The sequence below is a fragment of the Sarcophilus harrisii genome, chromosome 4, assembly GCF_902635505.1.
Source record: "Sarcophilus harrisii chromosome 4, mSarHar1.11, whole genome shotgun sequence".
Taxonomy (NCBI): Eukaryota; Metazoa; Chordata; class Mammalia; order Dasyuromorphia; family Dasyuridae; genus Sarcophilus; species Sarcophilus harrisii.
Genome location: NC_045429.1, coordinates 97275702 through 97303228, shown reverse-complemented (window position 1 = coordinate 97303228; position 27527 = coordinate 97275702). Strand labels below are relative to the sequence as shown.

General features: G+C 42.0%; 1 protein-coding gene across 10 annotated transcripts in view; it reads right to left on the bottom strand.

The window, feature by feature from the left end:
- The window catches only part of ATP2B4 (ATPase plasma membrane Ca2+ transporting 4), a 93418-nt gene that overhangs the window by 8857 nt on the left and 57034 nt on the right, over positions 1-27527 (bottom strand). For 7 of the 10 annotated variants that reach the window (XM_023504062.2, XM_023504060.2, XM_031937174.1 and 4 more), the window contains 17 exons: positions 26872-27129; positions 25609-25734; positions 24604-24729; positions 23686-23718; positions 21988-22140; positions 20262-20476; positions 19657-19899; positions 18902-19143; positions 15700-15928; positions 14327-14506; positions 13974-14061; positions 13364-13470; positions 10628-10819; positions 9938-10151; positions 9576-9787; positions 7622-7729; positions 2879-3061 (listed from right to left, as the gene is read on the bottom strand). In XM_023504062.2, the coding sequence (XP_023359830.1) occupies positions 2879-3061; positions 7622-7729; positions 9576-9787; positions 9938-10151; positions 10628-10819; positions 13364-13470; positions 13974-14061; positions 14327-14506; positions 15700-15928; positions 18902-19143; positions 19657-19899; positions 20262-20476; positions 21988-22140; positions 23686-23718; positions 24604-24729; positions 25609-25734; positions 26872-27129 (2909 nt within the window). Of the gene's footprint in view, positions 1-2878; positions 3062-5309; positions 5747-7621; positions 7730-9575; positions 9788-9937; positions 10152-10627; positions 10820-13363; positions 13471-13973; positions 14062-14326; positions 14507-15699; positions 15929-18901; positions 19144-19656; positions 19900-20261; positions 20477-21987; positions 22141-23685; positions 23719-24603; positions 24730-25608; positions 25735-26871; positions 27130-27527 lie in introns of those variants that run through there. The other 3 variants (XM_031937176.1, XM_031937177.1, XR_004229344.1) reach the window with 2 other exon arrangements.

The window sequence follows — 27527 nt, the reverse complement described above, 5'->3', positions numbered from 1 at the left end:
TGTGGTCCTATGGAAGTAGAATACTTGGTTTCCAAATTGTTTTGCTCTTCTAGAGGCAGAGGGCTTTAACACCATTAGTTCTTTTGTCCTTCTGGCACCACCTACTGTCAGTCCAATGATAGTCAGTACTTATTCCCCTCCTACTTGATCCCATCAACACCCCTAAACCATCCCACTACTTGGTACAGGTTAAAGACTCAAAACCAGAGTTGTAAGAAAGCAGAGCCCTCCGACCCCCAAAACACATATATATTCTGTAAAACAGTCCTGAAAGCACTCAGATCACTTCCTTCCCCAGATACATCAACTAAATGACTAGGAAAGGGTCTGGTTTCACTCATTTCACTCTTCATGGCTACAGGGGAAGGAGAAGTTGGGAAAAGTTGATGGTCATTGAGCCATTCTTATTTAAAGGTTGTCTGAGAAGACTTATAGTGCTACAAATAGGTTTCTGACTTTAGAACATGGTATGGATTCAAACATCATCCCTTCCATTATCCTGCCCAATTTACTCATATTCTCTTGCATCACATCAGGGATCTGATGCTCCATTGGTTTTGAAAGCACAAATATGGTAGTAAGGTGTCCAGGAATGGCTCTCCATAGCTAGTAGCATTTCTTTTCTTACAACATATCCAAACCAGGATAATTACTCTCTATTGTTCATATTGGGGTAGAGGCTCAAAGTTTCCCAATGCAGTGGGAGTCCACCTGCCTTCCCTCCTCTCAAACATATTCTTCTTTAAGCTCTGTCCAGTGCTCAAGTGTTCTTGCATTCAAGTTCTATTTACTTGAAAAGTATAGGAAAGGATAAAGGAGGAAGGTTAACCTATGATCAGAGAATATGGGAATCCAGATTAAATTGTTTTAATAACTATTCTCCATTCCCTACCAGAGACCCTTACCCTCCTTAATCAAATGTTTCAGCCAAGAAGGGAACAAATGGCATATTAACAGCAAGAGTCTAGAAAACATATTGATAATACTCTAATGAGGCTAGAAGAGGTGATCATATTGTAAAGAAACCTTTAGTTATTATGAGCAAAGGTAGACATGTTCTAAACCCTGTGCTCAGAAAGCTCAGTACACACTGAAATAGTTTCCTTATGATGAGTTTGTTGTAATATCCAAAAAACTACAGAATCTGGATAGTCTCTGAGTTATAAAATAGGACAAAGGAGAGATTTCCTGGGATTTTGATTTGAGTCTTTTTCTCTCTAAGGTTAAGTGATTTGTGCAAAGTCAAAAATTCTGCATATGCTGAGGAAGAAATAGAAAACTCAGAGCTTTCTGTCTCTGAGATCAGCTTTTGAGTTTCATATAACTTTGTGTATATGTGTATATTTATATAGATTTATACTCTCTGTCACTATTTCCCTGCAAAGGATGGCAAGACAACCAGAGCCAGGTGGAGAGGTCCCATCAAATAAATAGTGTATTTATGACTTGGAGGGAAGCAGGGTGGAGGATAAGGATTGAGAGGAAAATCTGGAAACCCTAGACCCCAAAAGAAGGATAGGAGCCAAGAGACACTGCAATAAGGGGATCTGTCTAGGAGAGACTGGAGACCCTGAAAGAAGGAAAAGCAAAAACAGGTTATTTTAAAAAGAGCAGACCCAGAGGAAAGTGTTGGATGCCTCAGAGGGAGGTGCATCTAAGAGGCCCCCAAAACTAGAGGCTCTGGAGACTCCCCAAAACTCAAGAAACAGAAGGCCTCACTGGGTTTCATAAAAAAGCCAGCTCTGTCACCAGGCTAGACAGCAGGTATTTGTCCATAGGAAGGGTGGTTATTTGCCAGGCATTCAACATTATCAATCTTGTCCTATGGCTTAGGCAGACTGAGGCATTTCTAAACTATAAGACTAATTGAAAAGTTGTTTGCCAGTGAGAGATTCATGAAAAGCTAAAGGAAGTTTTATCTCCAATAGACAAACAGGTGGTTCTGGTAGAAAGACCCCTCACCCACAGGTGGATCATAGGATCATTGACCATCTCATTTCCTCATTTACAGATGAGAAAACATAGAGAGCTACAAAGGTAGAGAGGGCTAGGATTGAAAACCAGAGGGGATTGTAATATTATGCTGCCTTTCAACTGATCTCATGAACTGATTAGGAAAATGGTATGAATAGAGTCTCTGCTCTAGTGAGGCTACTTTGGTACCCTTTGTGGGCATTGCTGACTCCTAGAATTGCTAGGTCACTACAAGATGGTATTCCTGCTAGGCTGAAGGAAGGAGCTGAAGTTGTAATAAGGGCTGGGAGATAGATGGAGGGCAGGAGATAAAGCTTGGCCAAGTTTGGATCCCGAAAAAAAACACTTAGTTATGAAGAGGCAGATCTCTTTACTCACCTGTACCCAGCACATTTCTCACAACAGCATCAAAATTAGTAAGGAAAAGGCAGAGGAGGGGGCAGGGCTTTTATCCTTTTTCCATAACCATAATGTTATGATGGGGAAAAGAGCAGCAGCAACTTAGAACAGGAGTCTCAGTAAGGATCTGATTGGGATCTTGTTATCACAGAGAAAATATGTGAAAATTCTTTCCTGGAGAGGGGATAAACACTGTCCATTCCAGGGCTACTCTACTATCAAAAAAATCTAGCAATGCTTAAGTGTCCCAACCCTGGGTCACCTTAATCTATTCAGCACAAAATGAACTTATATCTTAGATATTCAATCTTGTGTGCAGGGATGGAAGACTTGCTTACTATTAGCAATGAGCTTTCTTATCAGGTGTGGATAGGAGTGGAGGTGGACAGGGAATGTAGAGGTTTCAGTTTAAATGCTAGCTTCCTTCCTCTCCCTCATCACCACCTTTAGTTTTGAAAGAATTTCTTCCAAGTCAATGATGAAGGGTAGGTTCCCAATATTGTACCTGAGTCTGGATCCGATTCAGGCCCCGGAACCAGAGAATCTGGCCACGGCGCAGCTCCATCTCTCCATGGTCAATTTCCTCCAGACCCATTGCCAGATTTTTTTGAGTGATTTCTTCATGGGTCGTGGCATGTCCAGCTTCCTTCAAGAAAGTCAATTTTGCAGTAGGCACTGTGTTGATTACCTGTGGGGATGGGGACAATGAGAGAGATGAAATTGTGTAAGTTGGGCAAAAACTCAGGTTATAGATAAATCTGAGAACTCGACCTAAGAAGAGAGGAAGCAAGGCATAAGGTTTAATTGTCTATTATTTTGTGTAAAAGGTTCAGACATGTTCCTGGAGTTCCATTGTCAAGAAAGGAAAATTTTCATTGCCATAAAGACAAATCAAAATTCCCTTGAGTAATTCCTGAGGCTGATGCTTAACACAGAGATGTTCCTGGAATAAGGTATTTTGTAGAAAAAGGAATGGAATATTCATTACTCACTAACTTCCTATGGAAAGGAAAATAGATGTCCTTATTCCCCCATTTGGTTCTTTAAGTTTATAAAATCATCTAAATATGTACTAATATTCAAAATAGCAGTTGGCCCAAAAGATACAAACCAAGATTTATTGAATTTCTAGTTGACCAAGAGAACTGTTCAGTTCTGCACACATATATTGTATCTGTTGTGACCTATTTAACATATATAGGACTGCTTGCCATCTGGGGGAGGGAATGGAGGGAGGGAGGGGAAAAATTGGAACAGAAGTGAGTGCAAGGGATAATGTTGTAAAAAAATTACCCAGGCATGGGTTCTGTCAATAAAAAGTTATAATAATTTTTTTATAAAAGAATCTAAAAAAAATTTCTAGTTGACTTCATCCTAAACTTAAGTCTTATAAGGATCTGGTATAAAATTTATGAAATACTATCACTCAAAGCACCTCTGAACTCCTCTCCTGGGCCCATTTGTGGCATCAGTGATTCCTGGGGTCCCTCTTCTGTCTTGTTTCCCAAAGCTTGTTTATTCTAATGAGTGAATTTAACTGTTTCTCTGCCTGCCTCAGCTTAATCTTTCCTTTTCTGCTACTTAACTGCAGCTAGTGTCCGAAGTCCCACTCCAAACCCCTTTCCAATGACACTAGCAATCTTGGATTCAAACTTAAAATTTAGGCAAATCATTCTGATTATGTAAAAGCTTTGTCAAAGCTAGGAGACCAATTAGGAGGCCATGATAAAAAAAAAATTCAGGCAAGTGGCAAAGATATTCATTGATAAATGAAGAGAAGGGAATAAATATAAGAGATGTTAGGAAGATTTGAAATGACAGTGAGGCAAAGTGAAGAGTCAAGTTGAAGTTGTGGATTTGAATGACTGTAAACAAGGAAATGAGGGAAAAGAGAGAGGAAAGTGAGTTTACAGTTTGGGGCATTGAATTTGGGATACTAATAGGTAGTTAAATAATATACTTTATTATATAAAACATAACATAATATGATATATGATATAACATAACATAATATAACATAACATAACGTAATATAATAATATAATTTAGTGGCTGATTGTTATCTTTTGTTTTCTAAGAGGACCAAAATGACATCACTACATTAGAGTTGAGTTACAGTATGTCCAACTGTGACCAGTATGAGCTCAGAATGCTCTGCCATAGTCAGACACACATGTCCATATAGACATTTGGCGATAATACAATACAATACAACACAACTCAACACAACACAACACAACACAATATAATACAATATAATACAATATAATATAATATAATATAATATAATATAATATAATATAATATAACATAATATAATATACCTAGTAGATGTTACTATACTGAGCTCAGACTCCCCTGTATAGAGGTGACAGTGGTAGATAGTAGCAGTTTAATGACTGGCTAGTGAATGAGCTTCACGCAAACTCAACAGTGAAATGGGTCAAGGATGAGGACATGACTTCCATGGTCCAGAAGAAGAGACCTCCACTGCTAAATCAGTGGAAAAAAATCTATTATCTAGTGGAAGAATTTTTGGTACCAAGTAAGGAAGCATCTCTCTCAGATAGGGACTAGCAAGGATCTTAAGGACAAAGGTGGAAGTGTAGTTTGGCTCAAACTAGAGGTCATGAAGCAAAGGTATTGAGATATAGGAAAGGGACCAAGAATTTTATCATATCTAGCGGTGAGGTCCACCTGAATATATCTTAGGCTAAAGGAAAATGATTTTGGTCACAGAATCTAGAGCTGAAAGGACTCCTAGAGCTCATGTAGCTCAGTCCCTTCATTTTACAGATGAGGAAAGTGAGAAGAGAAAAGTGAGATCACCTGAGATCATGCAGGGCCCTAGGTGCTATTCTTCTCCCCTCCACATACATCATTGTCTTTCTCCCGACTCAGCCATGGCTCCGGGTCAGGCCCTTATCACCGCTCACCTGGAAGGAGGCTGAAACAGCTTTCTCCCTCTTCTCTCTGCATCCAAAGGGACCTCCTAGAGCTCAGGTCTGCCCCAGCACTGCTCCTACTCAATCCATGCCAGTGGCTCCCAGACCTTCAGGATTAACTCCAAGCCCTTCTGGGGGTTTGCCATTGAAAGGTCTTTGAAGGTTTCCTCTTTTTCCTCTCTTCCATGCATTCTTCAGCCCCACGAACTCTAGCTGTCCCCTTCCACAAAACTCCCATGGACCTTCTTGGCCCGGCCTTTGCATTGACTATTCTCCACATTTGGCATTCTCTCCTTTCTAATCTCCTTGCTCTAGGACTTCTGGATTTCCTTTGAGACTCAGATGAAATACTTGCATTGCACATGCTTTCTCCTCTAAGGCTACCTTCCACATACTCAGGGAGCAACAGAGAGACACCATAATGACACCTGGAGTCAGGAAGATCAGAATTCAAAATCAGACCCAGATGCTTGCTTTATGTGACCTTGACCAGATGATTTAACTTCTACCCTCAGTTTCCTCACCTGTAAAATGAGGATAATAATAGCACCTTCTTCCTAGGCTTGTTGTGAGGATAAACTTTAGAAGTACTATACATGTTATTAATCTTGTATGTACGTGCTTTTTCCTATATTAGGGTATAAGCTTCTTGAAGGCAGGGCTTGTTTTAGCTTTTTCTTTGTAACTAGCCATTTAGCATAGTACCTAACACATGTTAATTATTGAACTTTTTTTTTTTTTACTTCAAATCCCATGCTCTTCCAGTAAGACCATACAACACAAAGAAAAGGACATAAAAACAAGTTAGCATAGGATTTCTGTGGCTCTATATCATTACTAGTTTCCATGCCTCTCATATAGTTTTATTTCTCAAGAGTTTCAGAAAAAGTTCCTTTTGAAGAAGTTCAGTCTTCCCTTTGAATTGTAAGAAAAGTAATTTATTTATTCCTAAGTAGTATGGAGTAGTGCACTCAATATCACTATGTTAAGAGTTGAGTTATAGTGTATCTGACTGTGACCAATGTGAGCTTGGTATACTCTGTCAGTCGGATACAAATAGTCCAAGTGTCTTTGGAGACAGAGGAAGCAACTTTAAATCTTGATTCTGTTACATACTAGCTATATAACACTGGGCAAGTAATAAGTACTCTGAAACTCAGTTTTCCATCTGAAGAATGGAAGGTTGGACTAGATGATCTAAGGTCCTTATTAACTCAAAATTCTAATGTGGCAAGGGGACAGGAAAGTAGAAATTAGGAGTGCCAACAGAATGGGGAGCAGCATGTGGCTCTTAGCCATATGAATGTATTAAAAACCATAATATGATTGATATCCCATAAGTTCATATAGAAGAATTAATGTTAGGAAGAATAAATTGCTAGCCTTGGAGACTTCAAGGTTTCATGCTCTTGATACTGTTCACCCTTAGTTCTTACCTCTGGGTATATCCATCCAAAAGGACTTTCTGCTTCCATACCTCACTCCTTCTTTGTCCTGTCTCTTTCTATCTTCCAAGAGAACAATTGACTAATGAGGTTAATGTACTACACTAAAGTGTTAAGTAGGAAGAGGTTTTAATAGGTACCTGAGGGCCCTGTCTTCATTTTCTTGTTCATACTTGAGTTCTGTAAGGAAGGACCTTTCAGACACCAAATTATTCAGCCTGCAGGATCTAATGCTGGAAACTGAGGCCATCTAGTTCAATTCTCTCGTTTTATTGAAGGAGAAACAAAATCTTTCCCAATGTCACACAGGAAGGAAGTATCAGAGATAAGATGTGAAATCAGGTCTTCTGAACCCAGATTCAGTATTCTTTGCACTGAACTATGGGACTTTATTTAAGTAAAAATAAAAACCTGAGTACTTAAGACAGTATAGATATAGTTGGGGGTGCATTCTAACATCAAATTTCTCTTTTTTTCCTCTTTCCTCTCTCTCTTCATTTTTCCTCCTCCCTTCCCTCCCACCCCCCACCACAAACACATAAACACACTTTTCAAAAGTAGTTATATTATAAGAATATAACAAAATGACTCCATTCTTCAAAGATTCTAGAGGAGGCTATGATATGTCAGTGGCAATGTTAGAATCCCAGGCTTAACTAATGGAACCAAAAGAGAGATGAGGAGATCATCTGAATGGGATAATCTTGAGGTCAGTGACAGGGTTTCTTGCACTGACGGAGCTTAATAAACTCCTCCTCACGTAGTGATTGCATCTGAAGTGCAAACCCCTTCCAATGTAGTCCAGTGCCCTCAAATTAGATGAGTAGATATATAGGATAAGGGGAAGAAGTGACTCACCTGGCCCCAGACCAGCTCTCCAATCCCAATGAAAAGACACCAAAACCACTGGCTCATGGAAAGATGGGTGCAGCTAAAGGGGGTGCCCCCACACTCCACTATCAGGATCTGTGAGAAAAAAAACAGGCCAAGGCAGAGACGAGTGGCTCAATAATGGCAGCTCTTGCTTGGCTCAGCCCTTCTGTTTACAAAGCACAAACCTTATGAGGCAGGTCATAGAAGTGTTTCCACCATTTTAGAGGCAAAGAAGCCTCTAAAGAAAAGAGGGGAAGTGACTTTTTATGGTCACATAGATAATGCCCAATGGAGCCAGGACTCCAAAAGATTGAGAAATAAAATCAATGAATCCAGTGTCTTCATTTGACAGAAGAGTAAACTGAGACTCAGAGAATGACCATGCCTAAGGTCACAAATGCAGAGTTTCAGCATAGATTTTTTTTGACTTCAAGTCAGACCTATCTTTAATTTTTTTTATTTTTTAAAACTTTTTATTTTCAAAACATATGCATAGATAGTTTTCAACACTCACCCTTGCAAAATCTTGTATTCCAAATTTTTTTCTCCCTCCCTTTTCCCTATCCCCTTCCCTAGATGGCAAGTAATTCAGTAATCAACCTTATCCTTGGGGGAAAAAAAAACATGCATGAGCTTAGAGACCTGGTTTCAAATCCCAGTTGGATTTCATAGGATCAGTAGGACCACAGCTTGAGAGCTGGAAAGGAGCTGAAAAGGCCCTTATCAATTCTTCGAAACAGAAGCACAGAGGCACACAATGGATGAGTAAAGATTTCCTCCTGGGACTTCCTGACTCCAAATCCAGTATTCAAACTACTACACTACCCTGTTTCTGCTTCAGTAACATGAAAGGACTGACCATGTGTAAAATAAAGGGGCTACATTAGCTAAATCTTGAAAGTTCTTTAAACTTTGGACCCTCAAAACCTCTCTATTGTTAAGAGCCAATACTGTCTGGCTTCTTCTCCAGATCAATCCCTCAAACACTGTACACACATCAAACACTGTATAATGAGTACGCAAAGACCTGTTTGAAGTGGTCAGAGGATAGGACAGAAGGGAAAGAAAAGAGAACGGGGGACAATTGGAGGACCAGAAAAAGGAAACTTTGCCTTTGGGGAATTTCAGATTTAATGGAAGAATTCAGATTTAAATTAATTTCATTTTTAATGGAGGAATTCAGATTTAAAGGAGGAAAGACAGGACATACACACATGCATGCATTCATATGTATGTGCATGTGCACACACACACACACACACACAAGATACAGAGGAATGAGGACAGATCTAAAGCGATCAGAAAGACTTATCAACATGAGTGCTATGGAGATGCCAGAGTTAATAGAATGATTTCACCTAGCTTTGAGTACTCTGCAAAGATTTCCTGTGGAAATCATACTCACCTCAACCCTCTTACACCAGTTTAACCATGAAAATAACAAGATTCAGGACTCTAGAAATCTAGAAAAATGGAAAGGGCAAAAACCTGACTTTTTATTCTCAGAGTGAGCACCATTGGAGATGGAATTCCATAGAAAGGTGCAATAATATCCAAGTCAAGCTCTCATACTCATCATACGTACTAATTCTCTTTCCTTAAGAACTCATGTTTCTTCCCTGACATGGCATGATGGCCATGGCAGGAACTTCATATTACTGTTAAATCTCATTGCATTGTTGTGTTCTGTATTTACTTGCAACATAATTGTGCCTTCCACAATGATGGACCAACAGCAACATCAAGGAAATGCACAAGATTTTTTAACCCTCAGCCCAAGCCCCATTCCCTGATCACATTCTGTATTAGGTTCAGAGAGGATATGGAGTCTCAGATGAAGGATGTCTGAACTCCCAGCTTTAGACCCACACTACTCTGGGTGGTCTCTTGCCCTTCTTGTTTTCTCCTGGGAACCCTGCCTGACCAAATTTTGTCTTACCTGGGTGATAAATGTGCCCGTCAGCACGGAACAGAAGATAGGGTTACGGAATATGCCTTCAAAGACATTCCTCTCACCATGGATTTTTCGGGCATTGATTTCATTGAAGAGCTGCATTAGCACGAAGGTATTGAATATAATGGTATAGTGTTGGGTGGGTGGGGCATTTAAGGGTGTTTTCCTTCCACTGTCGATGTCAAATAACTTTTCACCTAGGTAGGGGAGACAGGATAAGTTTGGGAGGAGGGTTAGGGGGAACCATGGGAACATAGGACCCCAAACCTCACAAAACAAAATGTCTTGCCCTCTCCCCAAGTCTCACTCTCTGGGGCCTCCTTCTCCTCATCCCTGCCCTGGCTCACCAATAAAGAGAAGAGTAAAGATGATGATCAGCTGAAAAATTGCATGGCCTAGGATATTTTTCATCATAGTCCTGGAGATCAGCGGCTTATCACGGCCATAGGGATGTCTCAATAGCAATGCCTCTGTGGGTGGCTCAGTAGCCAGGGCCAGGGAGGCAAAAGTATCCATGATCAGGTTCACCCACAACATCTGCACAGCTTTCAGTGGGGAATCCTAGCAGAAAGAAGAGGACTTTTTTTCTTTGCTGCTTCCCCCAAACCCTTCCCATTGTTCATCCCCATTCTTCCTTTTATCTTTATGCCCTTAAACAGAAGCAGCACTGAACTCTGGCAGTAGGAGACCTAGAAACCAAGCTCCAGTTCCAATACTTCCTGCTAGGGACCATGGGCAAGGCATTTGCAACTTTGCTGAATTTCCATTTGTCTTCTATATGTAAGATGGGATTGATATGCTTCTAATGAGCTCCATTGTATGCCTTTACTACATTGGTATGAACAAAGTGCTTTGTAGGCCATCAAGTAACTCTTGTTTGTCCTTACTGGAGCTTTTCAGAAGGACACCTGAAATCTGGGCAAGAGATGTCTCAGAAACAGCCCTAACAGCAGAGATGCTCTTCTTTATTCTTCTCAGCTGCCTGCCTTCCCATTTCCCAGCCCCGTTTTGACCCAGCCTGGGCTCCTTTACTGTACCTGGGTGAAACAGGCCCCAGTGAAGGCCACAATCACAGCCACCACATTGACGGTGAGCTGGAACTGCAGAAACTTGGAAATGCTATCATAGACATTTCGACCCCACATCACTGCCTTGACAATGCTGGTAAAGTTGTCATCCGTTAGAATGATGTCTGATGCTTCCTTTGCCACATCGGTGCCGGCAATGCCCTGGCGGGGGAGAGGAGAGACACAAGAAAAAGGGGACAGTGAGAGACTGAAATAGGACAAGCCAGCCTGGGGCTCTAGAAAATACCCCAGACTACAAGTCAGGAGACTTGGCTTTGAGTGCAGGCTTTGGCTACTCATCAACTATGTGGTCTTAGGCAAGTCATCTTAATTTGAACTCCTATTTTCTTCATATGTAAAATGGTAGTGCTAGATCAGATAGTCTTTAATTTCCTTCCAAGCGTAGATTCTATGATTTTATGACTCTATAGACTCCTGGTCCAATGGATCTGAGACAACATGACACAACAAAGGTTGGAAGGACCTGTTGTTCAAATCTCAATAGATACTTACTAGTTGTGTGACTTTGTCACTTCATCTCTCTGGGTCTAAGTTTCCTCATCTGTAAAATGAGGGGGTTGGACTTTATGACTTCTAAGTTCCTTTTCTACCCCAAACTATGATCCCTTGAAACCTTTCTGACTTTGAGAGGCTGTAGAACCAGGCACTGACACCAGAGGGTGCTCTGAGCACACACGTCCTAGTAACTGAACTAGGATGGGGAGAACTAGGTCTCCAAAGAGCTGTCAAGTTCTTTTAATGTGGAAGACATTAGTGAGCATCTTTTGGTCCCCAGTACCTGGGGATACAAATACAAACAAAGAAGGAAATGATCCCTGTCCACAGTGAGCTTCCTCTCTAATGGAGAAAAGGAAAAATCCATTCTCCAAAGGAGAAACAGGCATGTAATAGGTGCTAAATAGATAAAAATGAAAGGGAAGATTTCTCCTTCAAATTCATATTCTACGGAGCAGGTGGAGCAAAGGGGACAAAAGGGAGATTCAGAATGTTTTAGGAACATTTGTAAGAGGGAGAGGGCAATCAGGTGAGGCTTGGAGGAGGGTTAGGGAGGAGGAGTAGAGAATCAGGACAAGTTTTAATAAAGCCAAGGTAATAGAACCTTTGGCTGAGCCTTAAAAGAACTAACAAGATGCTGAAAGGGAGTACATTCCAGGGAGAGGAAAACAGCTTGTAGACATGCAGAGTCAGGTAATTCCAGAATCAGCTTGGCTACCACACACAGCAAAGGAAAATAAACATGAAAAGCAAGTTGGAGTTAAGAATATGCAGACTCTTAAATGTATAGTCTTAAAGCAAAGAATTTGTGTTTTCTTCTCTTGGCAAATGGAAGCCACTGAAAATTTTTGAGCAAGGGGGATTGACATGGTCATACTCATGCCTCTAGAAGGATATATTAGCTATATGATGGGGGCTTAGAGAAGGGAGAGCCAATCAGACCAGACAGATGGCAATTAATAATCTGGTTAGAATTAGTAAGAGCCTGGACTAGGGATGCTAAAATGTGTGACCAGGTGGTTTTGGAGGTAGACCTGGTAGGCCTTGGTGACTGATTTTCTTTGGACAGTGACTTAAAATGAAGAAAAGAGAGGGAGCAGTTAAAGGAGAAAGCTCTTGATCAATTTAGGAATAAACTCAGCCCCCACCCCCTCTTTTTTTTTTGCTTGCTAAACAGATTGGATCTTCAAGTCATTGCTCTCCCTGGGGCTTTTTGCTTGAGGATTATATTCAGGAATATGAAAGAGTAAAAGAAGTCCCTGGGTCTATGGGTCATGCATGGCCACTTACTCCTACATTCTTTTCTCCACTATCACCACCATCCTAGACCAGATTCTCACATCACTTAACCCAATCACTTAGCCCATCAAGATCCTGCCTAGAGACTTCCTCCTCCAATCTATCCTGTATACCAAAAGTATCAAGCCCTCATGAACCATCAAAATGTAAAAAAATAAGTAAAAATACAATAAAATATGGTAATGTTCATATTTGGTTTTCTAAATCGACAAACGGTCCATAGAGATCCTTATGTAGAGTCTTCATCTCCACATGGCTCCTGTCCCCATTTGAGTTTGACCCCTCTGCCAGATTATTCCATACACAAGAGAGAGACTCAATGGAGAGTTCTGCACAGGGCAGTGAGTGATATACAAAAGTCAACATTTTATGGAACTTGAAGCTCAAAGTCCCAGGCTGAACATGAACATGACCCACAGCAATCCCCACTTCTTGCCTACACTCATTTGGGGATTAATCTCTTGTGCTATTAGCTGCCTTTTCACTAACTTGCTTTTATTTTCCCAACTAGAATATAAAGTCCTAAGAAGAGAAATTCTCTTATGCTTGGTATTTACCATCATGGCTAGCTAGAGCTGGACATTCAGTAGTTCATAAATACTTGTGGGATGGGATGGGATACTGTGTACAGTATCATGTTGTATTGCAGCAGGGCTAGCTCCTAGGTGAATTACAAATTGAAATGTTGTTTTAGCTTCAGTAGGGGTTGGTATTTCTAAATTGCTCTTTAGTTTTCTCCACTCCACATCAACCCATGACAAAACGTATGGAAGAGAGGGAGTTAGGGTCAGAGAGGGTGGGGTGAGAAGATATGAAGTGGCAAAGGCACCAGAAACCTGTGTTGGCTTCCAGTTTGGAGAATGCAGTTTAGCCAAAGAGTGAACTGGTTACCATGGCAAAGCCGACGTCTGCTTTCTTTAAGGCTGGCCCATCATTGGTACCATCCCCAGTAACAGCCACCACCTGCCGATGTTCCCCCACAGTGCTATCAATGATGCCTGTAACACACATGTGCGAAGTGCAATAGTTGTAAGTATTCTGCCTACCCCCATCCACCAAGTCTTTTTTTTTTTTTTTTGGTGTCTTACCCCAATCCCCCCCTTTTTGGTCTCTTTCTCCCCTTCTTTCCCTTTTCCTTTGCATGTGCCTTGGACTTTTCTGTGGCTATATCCTGAGCAGAATTGCTACGGTAATCTTCAGGGATGAAAAACCAACAGATTCTGGAGCATGACTTCTGTATTAATCTTCCCCTATTTGAAGTCTATGTATATACCATATATCCCCCAGTGGACTAATAGCTTCTCAAAAGCAGAGTCAGTCAATCTCTCTCTCTCTCTCTCTCTCTCTCTCTCTCCTTTTTCCTGAGTCTCCTCTTAGTGCAGAAATCTGTCCCCCAAAGTATGACCCCATACTCAAGGTGCTCAGGACAGAGATCTGCCTTTCTGCTGCAGTTCATGCCCACTGCTCTCTGCTTTCCATAGCCTGCATTCGCAGATCTCACCTTTCACAAGGGTGTGCTTGTCGGTAGGGGACGAGCGAGCCAGCACCCGAAGATTGGGCCATATGTTGTCTAGCCGATCTTGCATCACCTGTCAATGGTGAACAAGCCCAGCCCTCACAGGTCAGTCTGGCACCCCAATCCCTTAAGGGCGGAACACTCAGTCTTACCCCAGGCCCGAACCTAAGACTCCCACCCTGGGAACCCACAATCCTTTGGAGCCAGGGTTCTCCCACTTCCAAAATAATAGCAGAACCAGCATGGTTTTCAATCTGTGGGCCGATTCTACAGCCTTGTCCCACTTCCTCTTTAACTTGGCACTCTAGCTCAAGCTGCTCAGGGCCCCCGGCCCCTACCTCGCCCTTCTCATTCCGGATCATTCGGTTGAACTCTTTGCCCTCTAAGCACAAGAAGTTTTCATGGGGAGACAGGATACCACACTTGGTGGCAATAGCTCGGGCTGTGTTGATGTTGTCTCCTGTCACCATTCGAACAGTGATGCCGGCCCTTTTACACTTATGGATGGCTTCAGGCACCTATGGAAATATATGGAGGAGAAAAGAGAAGATAAAAAGAAGGTAGAAGTTATATCCAGGGAAGAAAGTTCCTTAAGTCCAGGGGAGAAGAGGCTCCTCATACATGCATCGTGCTCTGGCCCTAACCCATTGTCTTCTTTCTAATCTGAAAGTCATTTCTTCATCATCCCCTTCTAGCAGCACCAGCATGTTCAGGGTAAACTTAATTCTCACAACTTCTTGATACCATCTTTTCTTCTCTGTACCCAATGTCATAGAACAGACCTACATTTCATCTGGCATGTGATAAGTAACAACAACAAACAAAAATAATGGCTAGCATTTCTCTAAAGTGCTTCAAGGTTTTCAAAGCATTCTAAAAATACTATTTCATTTGAATCTCACAACCACTTTGGGATGTTGAGCAGTATTATTACCTCCACTTTACAGATTAGGAAACTGAGATTTGGTAGAGTTAAGTGACTTGTTCAAGGTCACACCCCTAAGTAAGTATTAGAAGCTGGACCTAAGTAAGTGCCTGGAGATGCTTTTGAACTCAGGGCCTCCTGACTCCAGGGCAGGTGCTGTAGCCACTGCCCACCTAGATGCTCTCATGGCTCTAACTTATACTAGGTACTAGTTTATCTACTAACTTTATCTACTTTTTATATACTATATACTTACTTTATATCTATCTATCTATCTATCTATATCTATCTACCTATCTATATCTATCTATCTATCTATCTATCATCTATCTATCTATCTATCTATATCTACCATATACTTTCTATTATCTATCTAAGTGGAAGACTGATGAACTAAGGTAGGCAAGGCAGGGGTGAAGCTGGTACCCTGTCCCACTAGCAGGATTAGCCACTTTATTCCCCATTAGTCAGATAGCAAAACCAATAAACTAGCCTTGTTTACTACTCACCAACACAAACTATATCATCTTCAATGTCCATTAATACCTTGTGTAATGAAAGTAGATATAAAATTACCTCCTCTTAAAATATGGGGGAAAAGAGGCGAAGAAAGAAATGGATGACATGATTAATTTGCCTAAGGTCACACAATGAAAGAGAGAGCTAGAAGCAAGGTCACTGTGACTCCCCGAGGCCTTTTGTCACCAGGTCATGCTAAATAAAAAGGCCAACAGCTATTTGCCAGATTTCTGTGTGTCTGCTCCTTCACTAGGGCCCAGGTCTTACTTCTGGGCGCACAGGATCTTCAATGCCAACCACAGCAATGCAAGTCAGTTGAGAGAGGACGTCATTTTCTTTTTCCCAGTTTGGCTCCACTTTAAAGTCCCGGTAAGCGAGACAGATGGTCCGAAGCCCTTCACAGGCCATCTTCTCAATCACAAGGCGTGCCATACTTTCACGCTCCTTGGGCTTGAATGACTGTGAGACCCCATGCCTGTCCAGGATCCAGAAGCACCTGGGGAAAAGGTGGAGTCAGGCTGTAGTATCCCACAAAGCTGGATACTCTGGCTATTTGTCCTGTACCAAAAATCCTCTTCCAGTTTCCTTATTGGGATATCTTAGGGTCTCAAAGCCATTGCCAGGATGAGAACCCAAGTTCCAACAGGTCTTATGAAACTGGAAGGATTCTGGGAACTATACTCATTGTCTTCTCAATAGCTTAGTAAAACTTAGAGCTAATTATCACCAGCAGTTTGGTTATGAGGTCACAGAGTTAGTCCCATAATGACCCACAGTGGTCAATTCACAATCTGTACCAGAGGAGGGAGCAGCTGAGATGCTGTGGTTCTTATTTGTCCCCCTTGAACAGACCCATGACATCAGGAGATGACGCTGTGACATGCAAAATGATTTGGTTTGTAGCAATTGAGGCAAAGAATCTCCTCTTTAGATTGCCACACTCCTTAGCACTAATATACTAAATCACAGACATACTATATAGTCATACTGTCTGGGGAAGTATTGGGGGTGAGGATGGGAAGGCGAGAAAAGGGGAATTCCTACAGTAGTAGTTCAACATGCTGACAAAATAAAAGAACTCGTACCTATTCCCATACATTTCTCCAAAAAGTCAGTTATAAATCACAAAAGCTTGCTTTCTTGAAATTTACTGGAATCCTTATTTTTATCATACTTAAGACTAATAAGTTCCCAATCTATAGCTATCTGTATCAATAAGTTTCCCTGCCTCTGTGAATTCAATAGCAGGGTTCCTCACCTGGAACCCTTTGGCAGTCTGGGGAAACCTATGATTGCTTTCTCAGAATCATGTTTCTAAATCATTGAATAAATGACCAATTTCAGTTAGAATATTGTGAAAATAAAGATGTAATTGCTTTCTCATCCAACTTCATGGATTCCCTGAAATTTATCCATGCATCTCCATGGGGAGTCCATAGACCCCAGGTTCAGCCTCCAACAGATAGAAGCTGTCTGGGGAGTTAACTGGAGATCTAAGGTTGTGAGGGCTAAGGTTAAGTATCCTTTTCTTTATGTGTGTGCTTTTCTGTGTCTGAGACAATTTCTCTGGATTCATTTGCTGTTTTGAAGCCTCAGCTCCATTTCTGATTAAATAAATCCCTGGAGAGTTGGCTATATGAAACTAGTTTGCTGCTGTGCTGCAGTTACACAATCCATCTTTAAAAATCATCTGTTTTGGATTGGATGCTTGATGAAGTGAATGCAACTGATGTCCACAGAATCATCAAGTATCAGGGCTGGAAGGGACCACTGAGTGCAATGTCCCTATTTTTTTTTTAACAGATGAGGAGACTGAGACCTGGAGAGAAAAGTGACTTGCCCAGTGGTACACAGGTGACAGGCTGCAGAGCTTGGCTCTGAACACCTAACTGCTAAACTCTTGTCTTCAGACTCCCAATCCCAGATTCCTTTAAGCCTTCTAAGATGACTTTCTCCAATATTTTGAATGCTTCTAGGCTTCCTCACTCTTCCCAGGTATTAATTGTTATAGCCCAGAGTATTCTATAGCCTCTGCCAGGTAGTTAGGAAGAGAAACATAATCCCAAAGAGAAAAAAAGAAGTTACAAGGAGTTCCAAAAATGCTTCTTAGATGTTTTAGTATCAAAGAAGAGAGCTATATTGGTGTTCTGGAAAAAACACTGGTCCTGGAATTAGGATCTAAATTAGAGGCCAAGTTTTGTCAATGATTTTGTCAATGAATCTTAGTTTCTTGGTATGTGAAATTGAATAATACATTTGTACTTACCTAATAGGGCTATTGTATGGAAACTCCTTTGTAAATCTTTAAGCAATATATAAATATAAATAAGAGCTTTCGCTTTTTTGGGAAGAGGAAAGGAGGAAAGGTATGAAGAGGATGCAGATTTGTGATTGATTTCATTATCATGAGATGCTTCTGATCTAAATATTCCCTTCTCCAGGGCAGACTGGCAACCTATTTTCAATTTAGTTTTAAAGAGTCATTATGATGTGCTTTCTTGTGGTCATCTTTGCTGACCTTCTCTAATCCATGTTCTGACCTGGACAGGAGAACTGCCATAGGTTAGGAGCAAAAAGAACATTCCTGATATCTCCCCCAGTACATGGTATTATCAATGACAGTGCTCATTAGGGTAGATTCTCTGCTTTATATAGAAGGAGGAGTCAGGCCAAAAAGAATTTCCCTCTGAGATTAAGCTTCTTTTATTAGTGAAAGGAAAGAGAACTCCTATTTCCCAGAGGGTGATCTAAAGGACTCTCAGCAGAGGGGTTGTGCTACTCCTTTTAGAAGGGTCCTGGAAATCTAAGGGGAGGGTGTAGATCAATGGAAAGGAGGGGAAAGGGAAGGACTGCTACTCATGGCCCTACCACGAAACACATCCCTGCCTTTGGGTCAGGGTTTGCATTCTTAACCAGATTCAGCTTAGGTATACTCTCATAAAGGTACTATACCCAGTGTTGGAGACTTGAAGATAACGCTAAAAACCTTAACTTCTCTCTGACTCAAGGCTTGTTATCCTAGGTAAGATCTTTGGAGAGATTTCAGGTGACCATAGGGGAAAAAAACCAACAACTTTTATTTCAATATAATTGGCTTCCTTTGGTATCCTCTGAATTTTATTTTATGATTTAAGAACATTATTATAACAAGACTTTCCTAGGCTTCAATCAGACTGCCAAAGGGATCCATGACACTAAAAAAGGGTCAAGAAACTCTGGTTTAGTTCCTATCTTTCAAACCCTTGTGTCCCATCTTATTTTCTTTTTCTGTGTCCTGATGGGGGTTGAAGGGTAGAGACAGTAGAGAGAATTCTCTCTATTGAACAAGAGAGATTCAAGAGTGGCTTGAATATGAACACATTCTACTTTGACAAGGAGAAAGTCAGGGTAGAGATTCCAGCTGCCCAAAGGCTAGTATGAAGCTCTTTGGAAGGGAGGGTCTTGTGAAGTAAACTATGGGATGGCTCACTTTTTCAGGATCATCTCTGAGGCCCCCTTGCTGTACATTCGAAAAGTCCCATCTGGGTTCTTGATGACTGTGCTCATTGATTTGCGTGATGAATTGAAGGTATAGACTTTGTACAGTTTCTCCTCTGGAACCTCATTCCTTATTGCCTGGTAGTCTTGTTTAAGGTCTTGGACAAAGCCCAGTAAGCTACACTCTGTCTTGTTGCCCACCTGCCGAGGAAGCCCTCCTTCCTTCTCTGGTGGCTGAAAAAGAAAGAAGAGGCTAAATGAGAAGCCCTGAACCAAGGGGGACAAGGGAAGAGGGGACCAACTGGTCAGTCACTCCTCAATTATGTAACATTTTACTTGTTTCAAGGAAGGATAGGGAGGAAGAACAACAGTGGCCTGAGCCCCCAGATATATCCTTTGGGTAAAGGTGAGTATCTATTGTCTGATAGTAAGACTTTCTCTGCTATAAGCACAATTATCTCTTCCCCAAAAGGCTGCTTCTTCTTGGAAATAGATAGGTACCTACAGGGCACATGGCTCCCTTCGGGCATCCTTATTTCCTAATCTCACCCCAAAAGTCTTCCCATGCTCTGTACAGGGATGATAGGTTGCAGTGGAAGGAATGCTGGATTTAGTATCTGAGGATGTGTTTGAATTTTGACTCTGCTACTTACTAGAAATGTGACCTCAGGCAAGATTTTTAACTTCATTTTTTTTTTTTTTTGATGTAAGAGATTCCCGTAAGACCTAGGTCAGGAGAAAGCATACCAAGATCTTGGATGTGTAGGCGCTGTTGATGGAGATGTTATTGACAATGAGTTCCAGGATACTGGGTGCAATGTCCTCTGGGTTGGGGATAGTCTTGTAATAAATATCCCCTATAAAAGCCTGTACCACAGTCATACGGTTCAAGGTCAGTGTGCCCGTCTTGTCTGAGCAAATGGCCGTTGCATTCCCCATAGTCTCACAGGCATCCAGATGACGCACAAGGTTATTATCCTTCATCATTTTCTGCCAGAAGAAGAGAATTGTGAGAATCGGCAGGACTATTCTAAGTACAGAAATTGGGAGATGGATGACTTCTACTTCAAACTCTATCCTTTCCTATCCCATTCACTAACTTCTTCGTTTTAATGAAAAAAAAATCCAAGATGAATTTTGAGAGTTCTATTAAAAATCAAAATCTTTCGAGGACAATGAAATGGTGATCAAATAGGATCGGGGTCCCTCCCTATCATGGATGCCGCATTTCATTTAACATTCTGAGGCAACATGAGGTGGACAGTTCCTTCTCCCTGAGCTGATCCATGCTGTTACAAGCTTCCCATCCCCTTAGTGTTTTACAGGAAGGAAGCATGAAGACGCCACTTCACCTTGACAGAATAGGCCAGTGAGATGGTGACAGCCAAAGGCAACCCTTCTGGTACCGCCACTACAAGCACAGTGATCCCAATGATGAAGAACTTGACAAAGTACTGGATGTAGACAGGAGTACATTTTGCCGTCCAGCTCTGACCTTCCAGCGCAAACGTATTGATCAAAAAGGACAGTACCAGGACGAGAACGGTGAGAATCGACATGAAAAGACCTGTCCAGGGAAGACAAGCAGCATTAGACTGGACTCAAGAGAGCCTTCCTTGGAAATTAGGGACCCTCAACTAGGAAGTTCAAAACTTACCTCTAGAAAACTGCCTAAAACTCATTCCAATCACCTTGCAATGCAGCAATCCATTTTTGGGCTTTCCCTTGGACATACTGCTACATGGCTGCTGTATTTCTCTTCATTATAGGTGGCTCATCTATTAGAATAAGTCCCTGGAGTGCAAAGCTAGTTCCTAGCACAATACTCTGAATACAATTTAATGTTGTTGAATAAGGAGAAATGCCCAATTGCTCACCCATAGTGATGTTCCTTAATTCATGATTTACATTTATATGTACTCATTACAAACCTAACTTGCCTAGCTAGAATTAATCCAACTTTGCCTCTAGACAGGACGATAGCTAACTATTGCTTACATATCCCTAGTTCTTCTCCAATAGGGATTGTAGATTGAAGAATAAAATCTAAGATGGAATTAATAATAGATGAAATTTTAAGCAAGAATCTCAAACAAGCCAGGAGGAACTTTCTTAGAAAAAGATAGTAGCTATTTTTACATGCTAATTTGTTCTTTAACTAAGTGATTCCATGACAAGGGTATATGATATCAATAAGGCAAACAATGAATTCTAAAGCTGAGACATAGAGGAAAGGAATGTGAGTTGGCAGAGAGAAGGATGGAAGGAAAAGTCACAAATCTTCCACCTTAACTTTGAAGGAAAGATGTCCTTCTCCTTGTGGTACACAGGGAATGTCACAGCAGAAAGTCAGCCAAGGTGACGGAAAGCCAGCTTGGGTATGATCCCAAATTCTATGGCAGACAATTTATTTGGTAAAAATATCCTCTAGAAATGGTTTGAGTCCTCTGTTATTTCCCTCTATTCATGATCATGTCATAATCAAAAGGGCCAACTCTGCTAATTCTTCACCCAGGTGATCAGTATTTGCTAACTGAAGGGTGAACCTTATCTTCAAAGAATTTACAAGCCACGTCTAAAGGTATTGACAAGCTAGGATTAGCATTTTAAAAAACTTATTCTGACTTCAACTCACAACAGGGGAGATGGTTTCTAACGCCTAGAATGGGCTGCTTTGAACTTTTTATCACCTGAGAATGTGAAATCAAAGCTGTTTAATTATTGTGGGGTTCCCTCAGCTTTCTTTGGGCTGTGAATGGTGAACTTTAATCTTTCCTTAGAGGTCACATTCTCTAACTCTCAGAGTTGGCTCCGAGGACTCAGATGCACTCCAGAGCCTTCCTTATTGGTGAAGATTCCATCTCAGGGGAAGTGACATTAATTCAAAAGAGAATTGGAGGCAAAGCCAGGATTTCATCTCCTTGTTCACAATCAACATTCAGGTTTCTGATATGAATTGGGCTGTATGTGGTAAGTGAGTGGGGAAAGTAGGACTTGTGGCAGGCCTTGCTGTTTTCCATTTTTCACCCTTCTCCCCCCATCCCCCAAGTTGGCTCCCAGTCAGTTCAATCTACTCACCCGCTTTCCCAATCTGAACAGCCAAGCGTGTCAGTTTGCCTTGTAGCACTGACTTTTCTTTGGGCCCCTTCCTCCTCTTCTTCTCTTCTTCCTCTACCCCTTCTGGGATCTTCAAGGGCTGGATTTCTAGAGGTACACCATCTGCAGTTTTAGCTGGAGCACATATAAATGGGTGGTAAGTCAGAGGCTTGGGATGTTAGGACCAATAAACCTAAATGCTTTTTTGCTTGTTTCCTTGAAATACAGGTTGGTGTTGGACAGCTCGCTTTGGGACCAATATTCTGAGCACAGCCTGACCCATCTCACCTGAGGGCTGGACATTTGAATTCAGCCTATATGGATTTTTGGTTAGATCTTTTGAAGCAAGATATAGGGCAGGATATACATTTTCCTTACTCTCAGCCTCCTATCTCTAGTTCAGCATCTAGAATTGGACTTATTGTATTATGTTACTCTATTAAAATAAAATTCATCTCTTAAATACATATATATACACACATGTGTTGTATGTGTACATATATATATTTATCTCCATATATATGTGTGCATGTATGTATGTGTGTATTTACATGTTTACATACAAAAAAAAATAGATTTCAAACCATCCTTCCAAGAAGCCAGTTTTGGGGATGGCTGAGATGGTAGGCAGTAGGCAAACATCCTAGAGACATTAGAATTTGTATTCTTTGTTTTGAAATGCCTCCCTCCCTCCCACATACATGTTTTCATTAAACAAACAAACAAAGGACCATAAAGCTGGGCATCTCTAGTATACTTCAATGTAAGTTGGGGTGGTTAGTTCCCCATGACAGAAGGAACCCTGGAGCTAAGTCCCTTACAAGGCAGCGGGTATGAGTGTTCTACTGGTAAAGCATAAGAGAGAGAGAAAAAAATACACACATATAAATTACACATAATCCTAAACTAAAGAGAATCCTTCCTTTGAACAGCCCCGGTTCTCTATCAAATATGACAGCTTTATTTTTAGAGATTAGTGTCATCTGGACTGAAAAGGAAGAAATCTTTGTGAACCGTCTTGTCTTCCAGTAGAACTGTCCCCATGTCCCTTCCTTTTTTAAGGTTCTACCTCCATGCTTATGGGGGGAAAGCTGTTTCTGCCATCAGATGTAGACAGGACAGAGAAGAAACAAAGAAACCACACTTTGGATCAAGAAGAGAAAAAACAAACTTTGGAAAGAAGAGGAGAACGAGGGATATGGGGAGAAGTACAAAGACAGGCTCTGCAAACACCATCTGGGAAAAAGGTAGCTCAGATCAGGAGAGAACATGGATGGAGAGGTCATAAGAAAGCAGTGAACATGCAATCCCTGCAGGCATAAAGGGACCATCCTCTCCTGGGAATGAAGTGGATAAAAGTGCCAATATCTCACTCAGGAAAAGGCCATTTCTGCCAGGTCGTCAGAGATCCATTTCTTGAGAGAGAAGAGATCAATCTCCCAAACTGTCCCAGAAGGAACCTAGGTCCTGGCTACCCGAACTTCACAGCAGAGGGTTAGGGCCTCAGCTCAGGTCGAGAAAGGGAAGATGGACCCAAAACTCTTAAGTCAGTGTGCTCTCCGGATGCCTCCACCCACTCAGCAAAGAACAGACTCATGGGAAGGAAGAAGGAAGGATGGAGGACAGCCTGGGAGGTCTGGTTTGGAGGGAGATGGGAGAATGGTATGGGAAAGAGGTTACCTTTTTTGCGACTTTCAAGGGCTCCTTGTTTACCTGTTTGAATAAGAAAGAAAAAAGAAGGGGGCTGGAGACCCTCTGATTGTGTTATCGAGAGGCCAAAAGTATCCTTAAGAGCTCAGGTGGTCAAATAGTGAAGGCTCTGCCAGGCCCAGGAGAACCGCAAGGAGTTGGAGAAGGGGGCAGAGAGGCCACAGTGGGGAAGACCAACATACTAATACACTATGTTTAATGGATCTCAGAGACCCAGAGCCGGCTGGTGTGTGTCCAGGTGCAGGCACACACACACATACATACACACACACATACACACACACACACAGCCTCAGCCAATCCCTCTTCATTAATAAGGCCATTGGCAACAAGGATTTCTGGTGTTCAAGTAAATGGACAGAACTGGCTCTCACTCTAGGGACAAAGACCTCCTCGCTTTGGTCCCCCGCTTCTTAGCTGTCCTTTAGCACCCTCTGAGTGCAGGTGGTTCCTTTTTCCACTGATTTTTTCCCCTAGCCTAGACTGTTCATTCTGAGGGATAAAGGGAATGGGGAAAAGAAGGCAGGCAGCTGAGACCAGAGCTCTCAGTCAATTGGGTGCCTGGGAATCTTTAAGAGCCTATCCCCTTCCCCCACTTGCATGGGAAATCAAGGCCACAGAGCAACCTCATTTGGAAAGCTGTAGGCATAGTCTGGTTTCATAAATGTTCCCTACAGAGTCATAGCTGGTTGGACCAAAATGGTTTCTTCTCTGTTTTTCCAATGGGGCTTGATGGTGTGCCAACCTTATTTCAGCAGGGAGTGCCCCTTGAATCCAGCTGTCTACCCCAAGAGAGTCTTCAAGCTCCTTCACTCATCTCACTGTTAAATGCCCAGTGCACCTACGGGAGAGGCAACAAGGGGCTTGGCGGGCCTAGCTGGGACTTACCATTTTTTACTACCTGCTGTTCATCACTTTCTGATGCTCCCAAAAGGCTGAAAATGATTCCAGTTTGGGAATGCTCACCCACCGCAGTCACTACTATCCGACCAGATCCCTCCATCACATGGGTCCCTGGAAAGAGTGAGAAAAAGTGATATTTCTGTATTCTTAGTTTTGCTCTGGGTAGCAATTGAGCATTGAGACTACATAAGACCCAGCTCCCTTCAATATTATTGTCTGTAAAGGGCAAAAATCAGCTAATCCCAGGGTCCATCTTTGGATTCCACCAGAATCTCTTCAGAGAGTACTTAAGTTCATCTTAGGACCTCAGGAAAAAAGCTAACAGTCCCTTCATCTTATGAAGGAGGGATCTGGAGTACAGGGAAATTAAGTAACTTGTTAACATTCACGTGGGCAGAAAACTTCAGAAACGGGGTCTGAACCCAAGCTCTTTACCTTCAGAGGGCATGCTTTTCCAGCAATTAGTCAGACTATTTGGTAGGAATACTGTAGAAGCGAGTAGTCCTCAGGGCAGCATGTATGAGAGGTGATTAGAAAAACCTCTGTACACCCTTAATAACTGAATCAGAGAAACTCTAACTAAGCTGCAAAATTTACTGAGATCTGAGGCAGTTCGGGGGAACAATGGATAAAGGAAGACCTGAGTTCAAATCTAGTCTCTTACACTTACTAGCTGTATGAGCCTAGGCAATTCATTTAATTACTGTTCGTCTCAGTTTCCTCATCTATAAAATGGGGATAATAACAGCATCCCTTTTGCACAGCAGTTGTCAGGGTAAAATGAGATAATAATCATAAAGAGCTTAACACAGTGCCTGGAGCTTAGCAAGTGCTATTAAATGTTAATTATTAGGTATTATTACAAGGCCATCTGCATGGCACTACTATAGCAATCCAAAGAAGAGGCAGAGTTAGACCAATGGGGACATCTTGTGATGAGGAAGAGTGAGGTTGGCTGTGGGAGAATGAGTAGAAAAGTCAAAAGTTCACCTGAAAGAAGCAAGGGATCAGTCTCTAAACTCTTCTTGACAAGGTCAGATTCTCCAGTCAGGGAGCTCTCATCAATTTTCAGATCGTTTCCTTGGATCAGGACACCATCTGCAGGCAACAGGTCACCTGGAGAGAAAATGAAGAAAAAGGGAAGGCATGGTCCCGTTCTCCTGCCATGTGCATTTCTTGGCAAAAATCTCTCTCTGAGCTCCACAGACAAAGTCCCTGTCAAATGGGAGACAACGTCCAAAGGTTCTGGGTATTATTGCTCCTGATGACTCTTTGGGATCCAGAAAAAAAAACATGCTGGTCATTCCAGAGAGCAGCAAGATTGTATTAAATTGAACCACAGTAGGGTCTCAGACTATATTCCTTTCCTAAAAGATGTACAACTTGAATTTGAACCCAGAAGTTGATAATGAAGTATGTAATCTATCCAGCTCCCTTCAACATTCATTCATTTATTTATTTTTGCTGAGGTCATTGGAGTTAAGTGACTTCTCCAGGCTCACACAGGTAGGGAATGTTAAGTATCTGAGGCCACATTTGAACCCAAGTCCTCCTGACTTCAGGGCTGGTGCTCAATCCCCTGGGCCATTTAGCTGGACTTACCTTTGATATTTTTTAGATCTCTCCTCATACATAAGACCGAGGAGAGAAATACCTTGCCCATCCAATGGAGGATAAAAAATAGCAGAACTCTAACCAGTTGAGGATCTTGTACAAAGGCATTAAAACAGCACTGAAAATACTGTCAGTGTATTACTGAAACAACAGAACCAAAGATGCAGCTTATCAGAAGAGAATTTTAATTATTAAGATAATTGTAATTGGGGCAGCTAGTTGGTATAATGGATAGAGCACCAGCCCTGAAGTCAGGAGGACCTGAGTCCAAATCTGGTCTCAGACACTTAACACTTCTAGCTTTGTGACCCCAGGCAAGTCACTTAACCCAACTGCTTCAGAAAAAAAAAAGATAATTGTAATAATTAAAATATAAAGCTGCCACGTGCTGGCTTCTTCACCCTTGGTGCTTCACCCCAAGTCGGGTTTTCTTCTACCCTGTCCCTTCTTACTCCTTTCCCCAACTCCACCTCTCCGATTGTGGTGACTCTCCGGCTCCGAGCAGTATCCTTGCAATAGCTCAGGATCCCCACCTGGCTTCCCGAATCGTGGGATACAAACACGACCAGCACTCGTTATGGAGAACAGAAACCTGTCCACAAATTGGGCAAGCTAGGATGTACGGCACGAGAGTCTCACCATATTTGATCTGGGCAATATCTCCCACCACGATCTCTATCACTGGCAGCTGGATGATCTGGCCATTGCGGATAATAGAAAACTTTTGTTCCTGCTCAATACGGCTCTGTAGGCCCCGGAACTGCTTCTCCTTGCTCCAGTCATTAAAGGCCGTCACCAGCACCACAATGGCGACAGAGAATAAGATAGCTGCCCCTTCGATCCATCCTGTCTCTGCTTCCCCTTCTTCTGTCACAGCAGGTGCGTTTTGCTGACACTCTGTGAGGAAAGGGAAAGGAGAAGGGCTCGCTTCAAAGGCCTTTGCTGGTGTAGGAAGGGGAATTAATCATTTCACCAGCCCTCTCGGGGAGAGATGGGCCAGGGTGGGCTGGAAGAAGATAGGCAGCCTCCCAGGCAAAGGAGCTGCCCCTGCTGAGAAAACCAGACTCGGTATCACTGCAGCTGAATCACCCACAGTGTAAGTTGAAGGGAGTCAGTGGCTCAGTGTTTCAGACTGTGGGCCCGTGTAAATGGCAGGCAAGTCACACGGAAACAACCACCTGAGTCCAAAGGGCTCAGACTACTTCGGCCCAACGGGCTGAGCAATTTCCTACTGTGCCGAGCTCTTGGTCTTGAACTTGGAGGAGCAGGCTTTGAGGGACTGGAAACATTCTATT